Source organism: Mercurialis annua, linkage group LG6, assembly GCF_937616625.2.
Source record: "Mercurialis annua linkage group LG6, ddMerAnnu1.2, whole genome shotgun sequence".
In the NCBI taxonomy this organism is placed as follows: domain Eukaryota; kingdom Viridiplantae; phylum Streptophyta; class Magnoliopsida; order Malpighiales; family Euphorbiaceae; genus Mercurialis; species Mercurialis annua.
Genome location: NC_065575.1, coordinates 44731107 through 44744497, shown reverse-complemented (window position 1 = coordinate 44744497; position 13391 = coordinate 44731107). Strand labels below are relative to the sequence as shown.

The window sequence follows — 13391 nt, the reverse complement described above, 5'->3', positions numbered from 1 at the left end:
CCGAAAACCACTCCCGATGACCTAACAAGAAACTGAACATCACGAGCTAACAAGTACGCGGCTTGATTCACAGACCTCCTTACAAATAAAAAAGACAAACAACTAAACTAAACAAATCCTTTAGTTTGAGAAAATCCAATTAATATTAATTTACTAAAGTAAGATAAATTAATCACTAAAACTGAGAGAAAACAACCGAGGCATCAATAATTTGTTGATATATGAGGTGTGCATAATACAAAATAATTCCCTTTTTATGGGAGACTAACAGTAATTATGAAACATATTCTAACTAAACTTTCGAATGTGATTTGCTTCTAAAATAAGGAGTTTATCACTTATCAAGTGACTAATATGACTCCTACTGAAATTAAACTAATTAAATGATAAAAATTACTTTAAAATTAACACTGTAGAGAAAATAAAAATTATCCTAAAATAATGTAAATTTTCAGGGTAAACAGTGGTAACATGTGTTGTGGTTTTAGCAATTACTAGATCAGTGCTAGTTAGAGGGTTTGAATTGTTGCCATTCCTGAATTGCTGAGTGAAGAGAGCGATTAGGAATGAGATGACAGTGGTCCAGTTGTAAGTTTGTCATTGGTGAAGTATCATGTCCGCTCTCTAACCATCCTTTCAAAGCTTCTGCTTCATATGTGAATCCATCTGCTGCTATCTGAGGGTCTTGCATCACTTCCTGCAAACACCATACACAAATAAATTATTCAATCATAATATTTAGGTTTTAATTATTATCATGCTGAGTTTAAGTTAAAATTATTGTATCACTTACTGCATACAACATACACAAATAAATGGCTCAATCATGTGGTATTTAGACAAAATTGCTATCACCTCTAAGATTACCTCAAAATTATTATTCCTTCACTCGAAATTTAGAAAGTTCTTTGATTTTCTGAGAATTGAATTTTATTTAACAGAAGCCCTCCTATAAGAGTATTTGTTTGATGCCTGATAAAAGTGACTGAAATTTCTTCACTCTTATAAGGTAATGTGTGTTATGTGATACCTCCAAAAATCATAAAAGAAAAATAAAATAAAAGAATTTAAGGAGAAAAACTGTAATTTTGACCTACCTGCAAAATGGGACAGCAGAAATATGATGGAGGCTGCTGATTTTCCTGACATCCAAGCTGCACTAATCCCGAGGTTCCACAGAAAGCTCTCATTGGTTCTAGCACCCTCCACACTTCTGATGCAAGATCTGGTCGGTTTCTTGGTTTAATCGCACAGCATTTTAAAGCTATTCGAGCTAGTTGTTTAGCTTGAACAAACGGCCAATCACCTGCTGAGGGATCCAAATAAGTTTGCAAATTGCCATCGTCTATAACATTCCTGATTTCTCTTATTATGCCAAGGGCTGACCTTCCTGTTAACAATTGTAGCAATATAATTCCAAACGAATACACATCTGATTTTGGAGTTAATTCCCCTGTAGATAGGAAATGAGGATCCAGGTAAAGAAAAGTTCCTTTTGGACTAGTTTGGTGACACAATGTCACGTCTATCGAAAGTGCTCGACAGATTCCAAAATCGCTGAGTTTACAGGAAAAGTTAGCATCAAGAAGGACGTTTCCAGGTTTTATATCTCCATGTACAATGCTGTAAGGTTTACTGGAATGAAGAAATATAAGGGCAGAGCATAATTCAGTAGCTATATGAATTCGAGCTTGCCATGACAATGGGGAAGTGTTATTCTTGCATTGAAGCCGATCTTCAAGATTTCCATTCGGCGCATATTCATAGATTAGAGCATAGACATCTGAGCAGGCTCCGATAAGTGTTACTAAGTTCGGATGCCTAATTTTGCTCAATACACGAACCTGAAAAAACATTACATCATTATGAGTTTAAATTTATTTTTCAACTTTTTAACAATGTAAAAATTAGTGTTCGCAATTTTTCGATCAACAAACTACTAATAAGAACAAACACAAGTTTTAAATTTTCTAATATGATTTTTTTTTTCTAATTCCAAATAGGAAAATTATTATCTACACAAACTACTATCATTTGTTTCCTAATATTATCGAATAACTTGAGCAAAATAGAGACTCGGTTCCATTTAGCATATTCGTGATCAAAAAATGGCTAAAAGTAGGTATTTCATTTATCTTTTAAAGTCGAAACAATACTAATTTTAAAAAAAAAATCAGGCACTTTAATAATTTGAAGTAAAATGAATTCTCACCTCTTGCGTAAATTCTGAGGGTCCTTGCAAGCTCTCTCTATTCAGGACTTTAATGGCAACCGGCGTTTTGCGAAGGAAGCCTTTATAAATGTTACCGTAGCCCCCTTCACCAATTTTAAATGCTAAATCGAAATTCCGGGTTGCTTCCTGAATTTCTGACAAAGAGAAAACAGAAAGAAACTGATGCATTTCTGAATTTGAAACATCTTCTGCTTGCTTTTTTGCAAGCTGCTCAGCTAAACTCTGGAATTCGTCTTTCTCTGCTAGCAACTCTTTTATCTTATTATCTAAGTCGGCAATTTGGACATGATGTAACATTCTTTGATCCAAGGCTATCACTTGTGCTTCTTCTAGTTGGTTCTTCATTTTTTGCCTCCATTCCTTTTCTTTGTCTAGTGCTTCTTCGAATTCTTTCCTGCCTTTCAATTCCTTAGTGTACAAGTTTTCTAATGCTTTAGCCTGTAAGATGATAATCAGATTACTAATTTGCACAAATGTGTTAATTCTTTTTGTTCTCTGAGTCGGCAAATCTTACCCGACAAAGAGTCTTAATAGAAGTCTTCTCAGCTTCAATGCGTCGGAGTGATTCTTCAAATGCTTCTCGTTTATGGTTTTCAACCTCTACCAATGCTTGCTCTAGTTGACTATAAAGCAAATCTATGCTACTTCCTTCCTGTCAACCAGACAATTTATGACTTTGTTTGATTAATCGAATTAATATTGAGATCATGTGCAGTGATACGTTTCTGATGTTCAGTACCATTGCACTCAAAAGATCTTCCTCTGATTCAGGCACTTCGCATAGTTCTAATGCAAGTTCATTGTCATCAATGTCCTGCTCTGTGGCAGAAGCTGAATCTCCAAATTCAGTAGATAATCCTGAAGATTCGCTCTCCCTAAAAAGAATAACAATCATCAACCAAGACTCTATGCATTTGATATGTAGAATGGCATTTATCAATGGTACCTTGTTAGAATAAGGTGTCTATCGCAGGTAAACCAAGCCTGACAGGAGTGAGGTAACCGTTGTTTGATATATTTGGCCTTATTGGAACTGAGATCCTTCATTCCCCTGCAATTTCACAAGTATGCGCAATTCAAAACCAAAATGAAATTTAATTTTATAAGGAATGCATGAAAGATAATGCAGACAAAGAATCAAAGACAAACATAAGCAACAAAGAAAGAAAACGGGCTGTACTCTGAATAATGCTTATCTGCTGCACCTCCCATAACAAGCTTCTTGATATCATGTTGGTAGATAAGCTCTATAATTCCTTTTCCAATGTCATCCATCTCAATGTATATCTTATTTGCGTGAATCTTCAAAACAATTTCAAGTAAAAAAGGCATCAAAAGGAATTCAAAGCTCTGTAAAAATAAAACATGAAAAATTGAAGAACAAACATACCTCTGCCTGACGACATATGAGAAGGTAATCATCCAGGATTTTGTGCATAATCTTCCTTTCCAGTTCTTGAAATACATTGATTTCATGTTGTTCTAATCTGCTAGCTGGGAAATTCACACCCACTGCAATCCAAAAATTAAACAAGTTTACAAATGCACAAACTTTACGAAATGTCAGTCTTACTTACCAAGGACTTACTCAATGGGATAAATTTAGCAGGTTGATGAACATGAAGGACACAGATTTTCTTGAACTGAAAATTGTCTAATGCCCACAACAGAGTTTGCTTACTTTCTTCAACATCTTTTCCCAGAGCAACATAGACTGTATCATCATTTGCATCCATTAAAAAATATACTTAAAGAACACAGGTACCTACTACCTAGCTACAAACATGATAAGGGACTCGCTTATATAAAGATAAGACTTTTAAGAGGAAATATAATAAGCAATTTATAAATTAGTTTTATCAGAAGTCAATTGTAAGCAAGCCGCGTAATTTGGAATTGGTTTTTTCTTAGAACTTTTCAATGATAGTTCTAATCATTTAATAGGAAGTTCCCCTTCAACTTGGCACTAAAGATCATAAAAGTCAATTTCTGTAATTTTTGACAAATAAAACCTTCAACTTGACAATTAAACCTTCATCATCTTGATTATATTTTAAGCAAATAAACTAGGGGTGTAAACGGGCCGAGTCCGATTCCGAGTTAGGCCAAGCTCGTGATCGAGTGTGTTATACAAGCTCGAGCTCGAGCTCGAATGGGCTCAATTTGAAGCTCGAGCTTGAACAATATCTGAGTTACTCGAGCTCGACTCAAATTCAATATAAAATAAAATATTTATTAAAAAAATTATAATATTTGATGCATTTTCAATTTTTTTGTTAAAAAAATTAATAACCGATTAAACTGATTACAAACTTAAATTCAAAGATATAAAAAGTCAATATAATAAGAAAATAAATTATTAATTTATGTGTATGAGGCATATTTACAAGCCTTCTTAATTGATACTGGAGCTCGGCTTGTGATGAAGCTCGAGCTTGGCTCGAATTTTCCGAGTCCATGCGAGTAACCTAACTCGTTTACACTCCTAAAATGAATAAATTCATGATGAGCAAACCTCAAGAGATTCTGGATAGACTTAGTATTACTATTATTAACAAGAGAAAGCATCTAAATAAAATTAAGATTAGTTAACATAAATATAGTACCAAATACACAGTTGAAAACAAGAAATTACTCACCAGAATCATTAGCTAACAAATGAAAGCTGATTAGTTATTAATAATCGTCCTCATCTTGATTATATTCATCGATCATCATCATTACACAGTCACCTTCATCACTATAATTCTCTTCCTCCTCATCATCATCTTCAATAATTTCTGACAGCCTATCTTGAGAATCATAAGATATGAATAATAAAGAGAATCTATCCAGAAACTTGTGAAAATTAAAGATTTGGCTACTAAACCAGAGTCCGGCGAACTGTTGAAGCCACCGCCTCTTCGTTGACTCCATTTCCGGCCGCCGCGACCTCTCCACGACATTTTTCGTTTGATGTTGAAAAAGTTTAATGAAAATAGGGTTGAAAGTAACGGTCAACGATTTAATTATACGAGGATTTATATGATACTGTCAACACATGGCATAAAATTTAGGTCAATCGCAAATTAAATCACAAAATTTATGCTGATTTATAATTCTAATACAAACTTTAAAATTTTAGCAAATTAATATTCCGACCAATTATAAAACTAATACGAAATATTCTTTTAACTCGTTGTATCAATTTGACAAAAAATGAAGATTGATTACTGAAATTGACAAATTTCAAAATTCACGTTATAATTGCATATTAAGGTAAAGTTTGTGATTTAATTTGCAATTAATTCTAAAATTTTACTGTAAAAAGGTATCTAATATTTTATTAAGAGAAAATCCTAGTTTAAATGTTATATATAAGCTTAAATTTTAATAATCATAATTTTTCACGTCTTTTGATTTTAACATAAATTATTTAAAAAATCATTTTAAATTTTTGCATGTCTTTTAACTTTAGCACCAACTTTTAAATTTATATTAAATTCCAATTATATTTTAAAACTAGCACTCTAATAAATTTAAGAGAATAATAAATAATGAGAAATTAAATAATTATATAAGAAATGAATCAGTTAATACATAATTGATAACTCACTAATTAAACAATAAATATTGGTTAAACTAAAGTTTATATTATTTTTATTTTAACAAATCAAATGTCTGTCTAATTAAATTCTTTTTAAAAACTAGAAATAGAATTCAACCACTTTGAATAAGAAATAAACGTATGAATCGGTAAATTATTAACTGTAAAAATTGAATTACTTTTTTACATTTTATTATAATTAATTATTCTTATTTTTAAACTACGAAGCCCACATTTAGATTTGATTTTATTATTCTAAAAAGAACTTATACATAGATATATAAATAAAAGCTACTAAAATGTTCATGATGATTTTAACAATTAAGCCTTAAATAAAATAGACCTTTGGCTCGGCCAATAATAGTTCACCCCATGTACACATAATGGATAAAATCTACGATTAGAGAATCTTTCTTTATTGCTTAATTTTTTATCAATAAATATTCATGCATGGCAAACGTCTCATTGAATTATTGTACCAATGATGTGGCACAACCGTTGCATTGTATAATTATTCTAAAATCCAAACACAACGTGTTGTGATTTAAGAGGAATTAGATTGCTGCCACTCCTGAATTGCTGAGCGAAGAGAGCGATTAGGAATGAAATGGGAGTGTTCAAGTTGCATGTTTGTCATTGGTGAAGTATCATGTCCACTCTCTAACCACCCTCTCAAAGCTTCTGCTTCATATGTGAATCCATCTGCTGCTATTTGAGGGTCTTGCATCACTTCCTGCAAACAACATACACGAATAAATTAAAAAGTCGTGTTAAAGTTATCGAAGACGCGCCAGTTCGTGATTTTTAAAGTAATTAAGTCTAATATTTATGTACAAGTAACTAGTCATTTCTACCTGCAAAATGGGACAACAGAAATATGATGGAGCCTGCTCATTTTCCTGACATCCAAAAAACTGCATTGATCCTGAAGTTCCACAAGAAGCTCTCATCGGTTCAAGCACCCTCCACACTTCTGATGCAAGATCTGGTCGGCTTTCCGGGTTAATCGCACAGCATTTTGAAGCTATGCGAGCTAATTGATTAGCTTGCACAAACGGCAAATCACCTGCTAAGGGATCCAAAAAAGTATGCAGATTTCCCTCACTTATAACTTCCGTAATATCCCTTATTATGCCAAGAGCTGACCTTCCTGTCAACAATTGTAGCAGTATAATTCCAAACGAGTATACATCAGACTTTGGAGTCAATTCCCCTGTCGTTAGGAAATGAGGATCCATGTAAAGAAAAGTTCCTTTCGGATCAGTTTGGCGACACAGTGTCACGTTGATAGGAAGTGCTCGACAGATTCCAAAATCGCTGAGCTTACAGGTAAGGTTTGTGTCAAGAAGGATGTTTCCAGGTTTTATATCGCCATGTACAATGCTGTAAGGTTTACTGGAATGAAGAAATATAAGGGCAGAACATAATTCTGTAGCTATGCGAATTCGAGCTTGCCATGATAATGGGGAAGTGTTGTTCTTGCATTGTAGTCGATCTTCAAGATTTCCATTTTGTGCATATTCGTAGATTAGAGCACAAACTTCTGAGCAGGCTCCAATAAGTGTTACCAAATTTGGATGCCTAATTTTGCTCAATACGCGAACCTGAAAATAAAAGCATTAGGCTAGTAATATTTGAACTTCTTTTTAGTGTTCTTTTTTTTAAAAGTTGAAAGGCTGATATAATAATACAAAAAATTCAGTCACTAAAATGGATTATCACCTCCTGTGTAAATTCTGAGGGTCCTTGCAAGCTATCTCTACTCAGCACTTTAATGGCAACTGGCGTCTTGCGAAGGAATCCTTTGTAAATGCTCCCGTAGCCACCTTCACCGATTTTAAATGTTAAATCGAAGTCACTAGTTGCTTCCTGAATTTCCAACAGCGAGAAGACAGAAAGAAACCGATGTATTTCTGAATCTGAAGCATCTTCTGCTTGCTTGTTTGCAAGCTGCTCAGCTAATATCTGGAGATTGTCTCTCTCTGCTAGCAACTCTGCTATCTTTTTATCCAAGTCCGAAACTTGAACCTGATGGAAAAGTCTTTGACCCAAGGCTATCACTTGCGCTTCTTCTAGTTGGTTCTTCGTTCTTTGGAGCCCTAATTCCTTCTCTTTTGCTAGCGCTTCTTCACATTCTATCCTGCGTTTGAATTCTTGAGCGTACAAGCTTTCTAATGCTTTCACCTGTAAGATGATAACCACATTACTGATTTGCACAAATGTATTCAAGTTTCTTTTCAAGTGTGAGCTGAGAGATCATACCTGACAATGGGCCTTAGTGGAAGCCTTCTCAGCTTCCAATGCTTTTCGTTTATGCTTTTCAACCTCTACCAGGGCTTGTTCCAGTTGGCTATAGAGCAAATAGATGCTATTTTCTTCCTGCCAATCAGACAATTTACGACCTTAATGTGCTGTTTGATAAATTAAATTAGCATTGAGCATGAGAGCAACATTACAGTTTTTGATTCAGTCACTTTGCATAGTTGTTACTCGAGTTTACTGCCCTCAATTCTCTGCACTACGGCAGAAGCTGAATCTCCAAGGGATTCAGTAGACGAACCTGAAGACTCACTCTCCCTGAAAAGAATAGCCTTCCTATAAACTTCAATATATGCTTGTGTAAATGTTCTAGCAGAACCTATGTTTTGATATGAAAAATTGAATCTATTAAGAGTACCTTGTCAGAATAAGACGTTTGTCGCAGATAAACCAGACCTTACAGGAACGAGGCAAGCGTTGTTGGATATATTTGGCCTTACTGGACCTGAGATCCTTCATTCCCCTGCAATTTCACAAGTTGTGTGCGCAATTCAAAACCAAAAAAAAAAATAACTCCTGCTGCAATCTGGAGAAAAAAGTAGGCTGTACTCTGAATAGTGTTTATCTGCTGCAGCTCCCATGACAAGCTTCTTGATGTCATGTTGGTATATAAGCTTTATAATTCCGCTTCCAATGTCATCCATCTCGATGTATATCTTGTCTGCATCAATCTTTACAACAAATCCATTCAAGTTTATAAAAAGACATCAGTGTTAGGCTCATTTCTAGATCCTGAAGAAAACACGAAAAGATAAAATATGAAGAAGAAACATACCGCTGCCTGGCGACAAATGAGAAGGTAATCATTCAGGATCTTGTGCATAATCTTTGTTTCCAGTTCTTGTATTATGTTAACTGGGAAATTCACATCACCTGCAATCCAAATTGAAAAACTCATGCACAAATTGTAAACCTTCTTGATTCTAGCAAACTTAACCAAATTTAACAAGGACTTACTGAATGAGATGAAATTGTCAGGTTGATGAATATAAAGAAGACAGATTTTCTTGAACTGAAAATTGTCTATAGCCCACTGTTGGATATGGCTCATTTTAGACTTGTCCCACATTGTTTAGAAAAGGGACTTGTAATTGTTGAGCTATATACATATAGTGTAGAAATCCCACATTGCTTAGGAGTGGAAGGGTGAGGACTTCCTTAGCCTATAAAAGAGAGTCTCCTCTACCCATTGAAACTCATCCCACAACAAGCCTTATTAACTCCTAAGGCTTAGTTGGTTCTCTCTCGAGTTTGTATTTTGTTACAAACAATTAGTGGAGTATTTTGGGCAGTGCCCGAGGATGTAAGCCGGTCATTTCTGGCTGAACCTCGTTAAAAGGTTGGTGTTCTCTTTATTGTTTATTTATTAGCTAACGCTCAGGCTAGTTAGAGTTATATATTGTGAAGTTATTTATATCGTGTGAAATTCTGTCTAAGGAGTTTGGTACTTAAGTGGTCCGCCTGTGACCCACCATTCTTTCCTGGGAATTTTCCGATATAATTATTTAGCACAATACGTGATTCGCTAGCGTAATCGATTGAGCTTCCGCAACAATTGGTATCAGAGCTAAGGTTCTATCCTTGGCATATCGGTTAGCTATTAAATAAAAGTTGGAGCAGAAATGTCTGAAAGCAAAAGTCTATCCACGTTGATAGCTTCTTCTTCGGGAAGAATGGCAATGTCAAATGCAAGAATTGCGGTGGAGATTTTTGATGGTACAGGACATTTCGGCATGTGGCAAAGTGAGCTTCTAGACGCTTTATTTCAGCAAGGTCTAGATGTCGCTATTGAAAAAGAGAAACCAGCAGATGTTGATGAGAGAGAATGGAGTAGCATCAATCGTTTAGCATGTGGTACCATTCGGTCATGTCTTTCCAGAGAGCAGAAATATCCTTTCTCAAAGGAAACATCTGCAAGTAGTTTGTGGAAAGCATTGGAGGAGAAATTCTTGAAAAAGAACAGTCAGAATAAGCTTCACATGAGGAAAAGGCTGTTTCGGTTCACGTATCTCCCAGGTACTACTATGAATGAGCACATCATAAATTTCAACCAATTAGTAGCCGATTTGTTGAATTTGGATGTGACGTTTGATGATGAAGATTTGGCTTTGATGTTGTTGGGATCACTTCCTGAAGAGTTTGAGTTTCTTGAAACTACTCTACTTCATGGGAAGGTTGGTGTGTCTCTTAGCGAAGTTTGCGCTGCATTATATAGTTATGAATTGAGAAGAAAAGATAAGAAAGAAAATACTAGTAGTGCAGCAGAAGCTTTAATTGTTAGAGGCCGTTTGAAAAGCCAAACAATTGGGAAGGAAGGGAGATCAAAATCCCGACTAGAAAAAGATGAATGTGCCTTTTGTCGAGAGAAAGGGCATTGGAAAAGGGATTGTCCCAAATTGAAGAATAAAGGCAAGACTGATAAAGAAAAAGCTGAGTTTGCTTCGAATGTAGCTGAGTGTGACGACGAAGATTCAAATCTTTCATTAGTTGTTGTGTCATCGGTAAATACTCCTACTGCATGGCTTCTAGATTCGGGTTGTTGTCATCATATGTGTCCCAATCGGGAATTGTTTGTTGACTTCAAAGAGCTAGAAGGTGGAGTTGTTTACACAGCAAGTGGCAATCCTTGTTTGACAAAAGGAATTGGTTCAATTCACTTGAGGAACCATGATGGGTCAATAAGGATTCTGAAAGATGTTCGCTATGTACCGAGTTTGACGAAGAAGCTCATTTCTGTAGGAGTCCTAGAATCAAAGGGCTTTGTTGTGACTGCAGTAAATGGAGTTATGAAGGTATTCTCAGGTGCACAGGTTGTCATGAAAGGAATTCGAAAGAACAATAACTTGTATTACTATCAGGGTAATGCAATTATTAGGTCAGCTATAGTTGCTTCTAGTGATGACAATGGGCTAGAAGAAATCAGTCTTTGGCATCGGCGTTTGGGGCATGATGGTGGAAAATTCTTGACGGTTCTTGCAACTCAAGGATTATTGGAGGGACTACGTCCCTGTAATTGGATATATGAAGAAGGATTTCCGAACAAGAATGATATTGGCTATAAGGCAAAGTTGGTAGCTAAAAGCTACGTTTGGACGGAAGGAATTGAGGCTATCTCTCGAGTTGTTAAACATTCTTCCATTAGAATTTTGTTGGCCTTAGTAGCAAATTTGAATATGGAACTAGTTCAATTGGACGTAAAAACAATGTTTTTACATGGATTCTTGGATGGGGAAATCAATTCGACTCAGCCAGATGGACTCAAGGTGGCTGGAGATGAAAATTGGATTCTACAGTATACTTTGAATACTGTGGATATTGGTCTAATATTTGGGCAGGACAAGAAAGATGGTCAATATGTAGTTGGGTACAATGATTCGGACTACGTTGATAAACGGCGATCGACTATGGGCTATGTGTTTACACTAGCAAAGGCGTCGTTTAGTTGGAAGTCTACCTTGCAGCCAATAGTTGCTTTGTCTACCATAGAGGTAGAGTACATGGCAAGTGCAGAAGCTGTTAAGGAAGCAATTTGGCTTCATGGGTTGTTTGGTGAATTGGAAATTGAAGAGAAGGACCAAGTTCATCATGCAAGGACGAAGCACATTGATGTTCGATATCATTTGGTGCCAGAGGTTATTGAAGAAGGTGGAGTCCTACTTCGGAAGATTTTGACCATGGAAACTCCTGCTCATATGATGACAAAAATTGTGAAAGCAGTCAAGTTCAAACATTGTTTGAATTTGATTAGTGTTCTCAATATTTGAGATTTGAATGTGGCCCGGCCCACGCGATGCGTGAGGGGGGATTGGTTGCTCTGCTCGGTCATGCTATGCGTGAGGGAGAGCGTTGAAGTGGGATCATCCCACATTGGTACTTGACTGTTACAGTTGAGAGTTGGCGCTTTTGAAGCGCAGTTGAAGGTACTATTGAAGATAGTCCGAGATGGTAGAGAGAAAATTCGCCAAGGTGGAGATTTGTTGGATATGGCTCATTTTAGACTTGTCCCACATTGTTTAGAAAAGGGACTTGTAATTGTTGAGCTATATACATATAGTGTAGAAATTCCACATTGCTTAGGAGTGGAAGGGTGAGGACTTCCTTAGCCTATAAAAGAGAGTCTCCTCTACCCATTGAAACTCATCCCACAACAAGCCTTATTAACTCCTAAGGTTTAGTTGGTTCTCTCTCGAGTTTGTATTTTGTTACAAACAATTAGTGGAGTATTTTGGGCAGTGCCCGAGGATGTAAGCCGGTCATTTCTGGCTGAACCTCGTTAAAAGGTTGGTGTTCTCTTTATTGTTTATTTATTAGCTAACGCTCAGGCTAGTTAGAGTTATATATTGTGAAGTTATTTATATCGTGTGAAATTCTGTCTAAGGAGTTTGGTACTTAAGTGGTCCGCCTGTGACCCACCATTCTTTCCTGGGAATTTTCCGATATAATTATTTAGCACAATACGTGATTCGCTAGCGTAATCGATTGAGCTTCCGCAACACCCACAACAGAGTTTGCTTGCTTTCTTCAACATCTTTTCCCACAGCAACATATACTGTATCATCAGTTGCTGCCATTAGAAAGTATAGCTTAAGAACACAGTTGCTTTGCTTATATTAATATAAGGCCTTTGAGAAAAAAATTCATAGAAATTTGTTAATTAGTTTTATCAGAAGTCAAGAGCAAGCAAAGTCGCGGAAATTGGAATCGTTTTGTCTTGAACATTTCTAAGAAAATGAGAGTACTAACCATTTAATAGTATTTAGTTTTTAATGTATAACTCAAATGCAGTCAAATTAAAGAAATGTATAACTCAATTCAAATGGGAGTTTAATATATGTGTAGCACGTCAATTTTGTGATCATATCTCACTTTTGAACATCTTTTCTTCTCCTTTTGAAAGTTAAATTTTGGCCCGGCATGTCGTTGAAGTTCTCATCAAATCAATTTCTAAACAATTTGTTCATTAGATTATGGCAAACTTTATTATTGCATGATTTAGCCGCGACATTGATTAAAAGTTGGTATAAAACGAGCAGCAATTGCTTGCTTGATTCTTGGTATGTGATTTGAAATTTTGCCATAAAAGTATTCATATCTTCACGTTCTAAATAAGTATGCGTCTAGTTAACCGAACCAAATTAAACTGAAATTTTAATTTTTTTTCATTATTTACCAAAATGGAACAAAACTGAGTTTTTTTTCCTTCAAAATAAAACCTAACCAGATTTATACAGATTTATGTTTTTAAAACAGAAT

At 35.5% G+C, this 13391-nt stretch overlaps 1 protein-coding gene and 1 pseudogene across 2 annotated transcripts; both read right to left on the bottom strand.

The window, feature by feature from the left end:
* Window positions 1–197: 197 nt before the first annotated feature.
* On the bottom strand, window positions 198–5252 carry LOC126686535 (U-box domain-containing protein 33-like). 2 transcript variants are annotated; one of them, XM_050380637.2, is made up of 10 exons: window positions 4873–5252; window positions 3822–3947; window positions 3624–3745; window positions 3414–3535; window positions 3180–3284; window positions 2973–3108; window positions 2748–2885; window positions 2213–2671; window positions 1098–1844; window positions 198–697 (listed from the first exon to the last, which is right to left on the bottom strand). In XM_050380637.2, coding segments are annotated over exons 2-10 (2022 nt in total). In that variant the 5' UTR covers window positions 3823–3947; window positions 4873–5252; the 3' UTR covers window positions 198–505. The 2 variants fall into 2 exon arrangements, with proteins under 2 accessions (XP_050236594.1, XP_050236593.1); XM_050380636.1 differs by lacking the exon at window positions 4873–5252 and having other exon boundaries at window positions 3822–3984.
* Window positions 5253–6119: 867 nt separating this feature from the next.
* Window positions 6120–12803, bottom strand: LOC126687939 (U-box domain-containing protein 33-like; annotated as a pseudogene).
* Between the last annotated feature and the right edge of the window lie 588 nt (window positions 12804–13391).

Bases quoted from the DNA above. Each gene is read 5' to 3' on its own strand.
- LOC126686535 (XM_050380636.1), bottom strand. From the start codon at position 3,969: ATGGATGCAAATGATGATACAGTCTATGTTGCTCTGGGAAAAGATGTT. The intron at 3,109-3,179 runs GTACCATTGATA...TATTCTTTTTAG, and splicing joins AGACACCTTATTCTAACAAG to GGAGAGCGAATCTTCAGGAT. The intron at 1,845-2,212 runs GTGAGAATTCAT...ATGTTTTTTCAG, and splicing joins CCTCAGAATTTACGCAAGAG to GTTCGTGTATTGAGCAAAAT.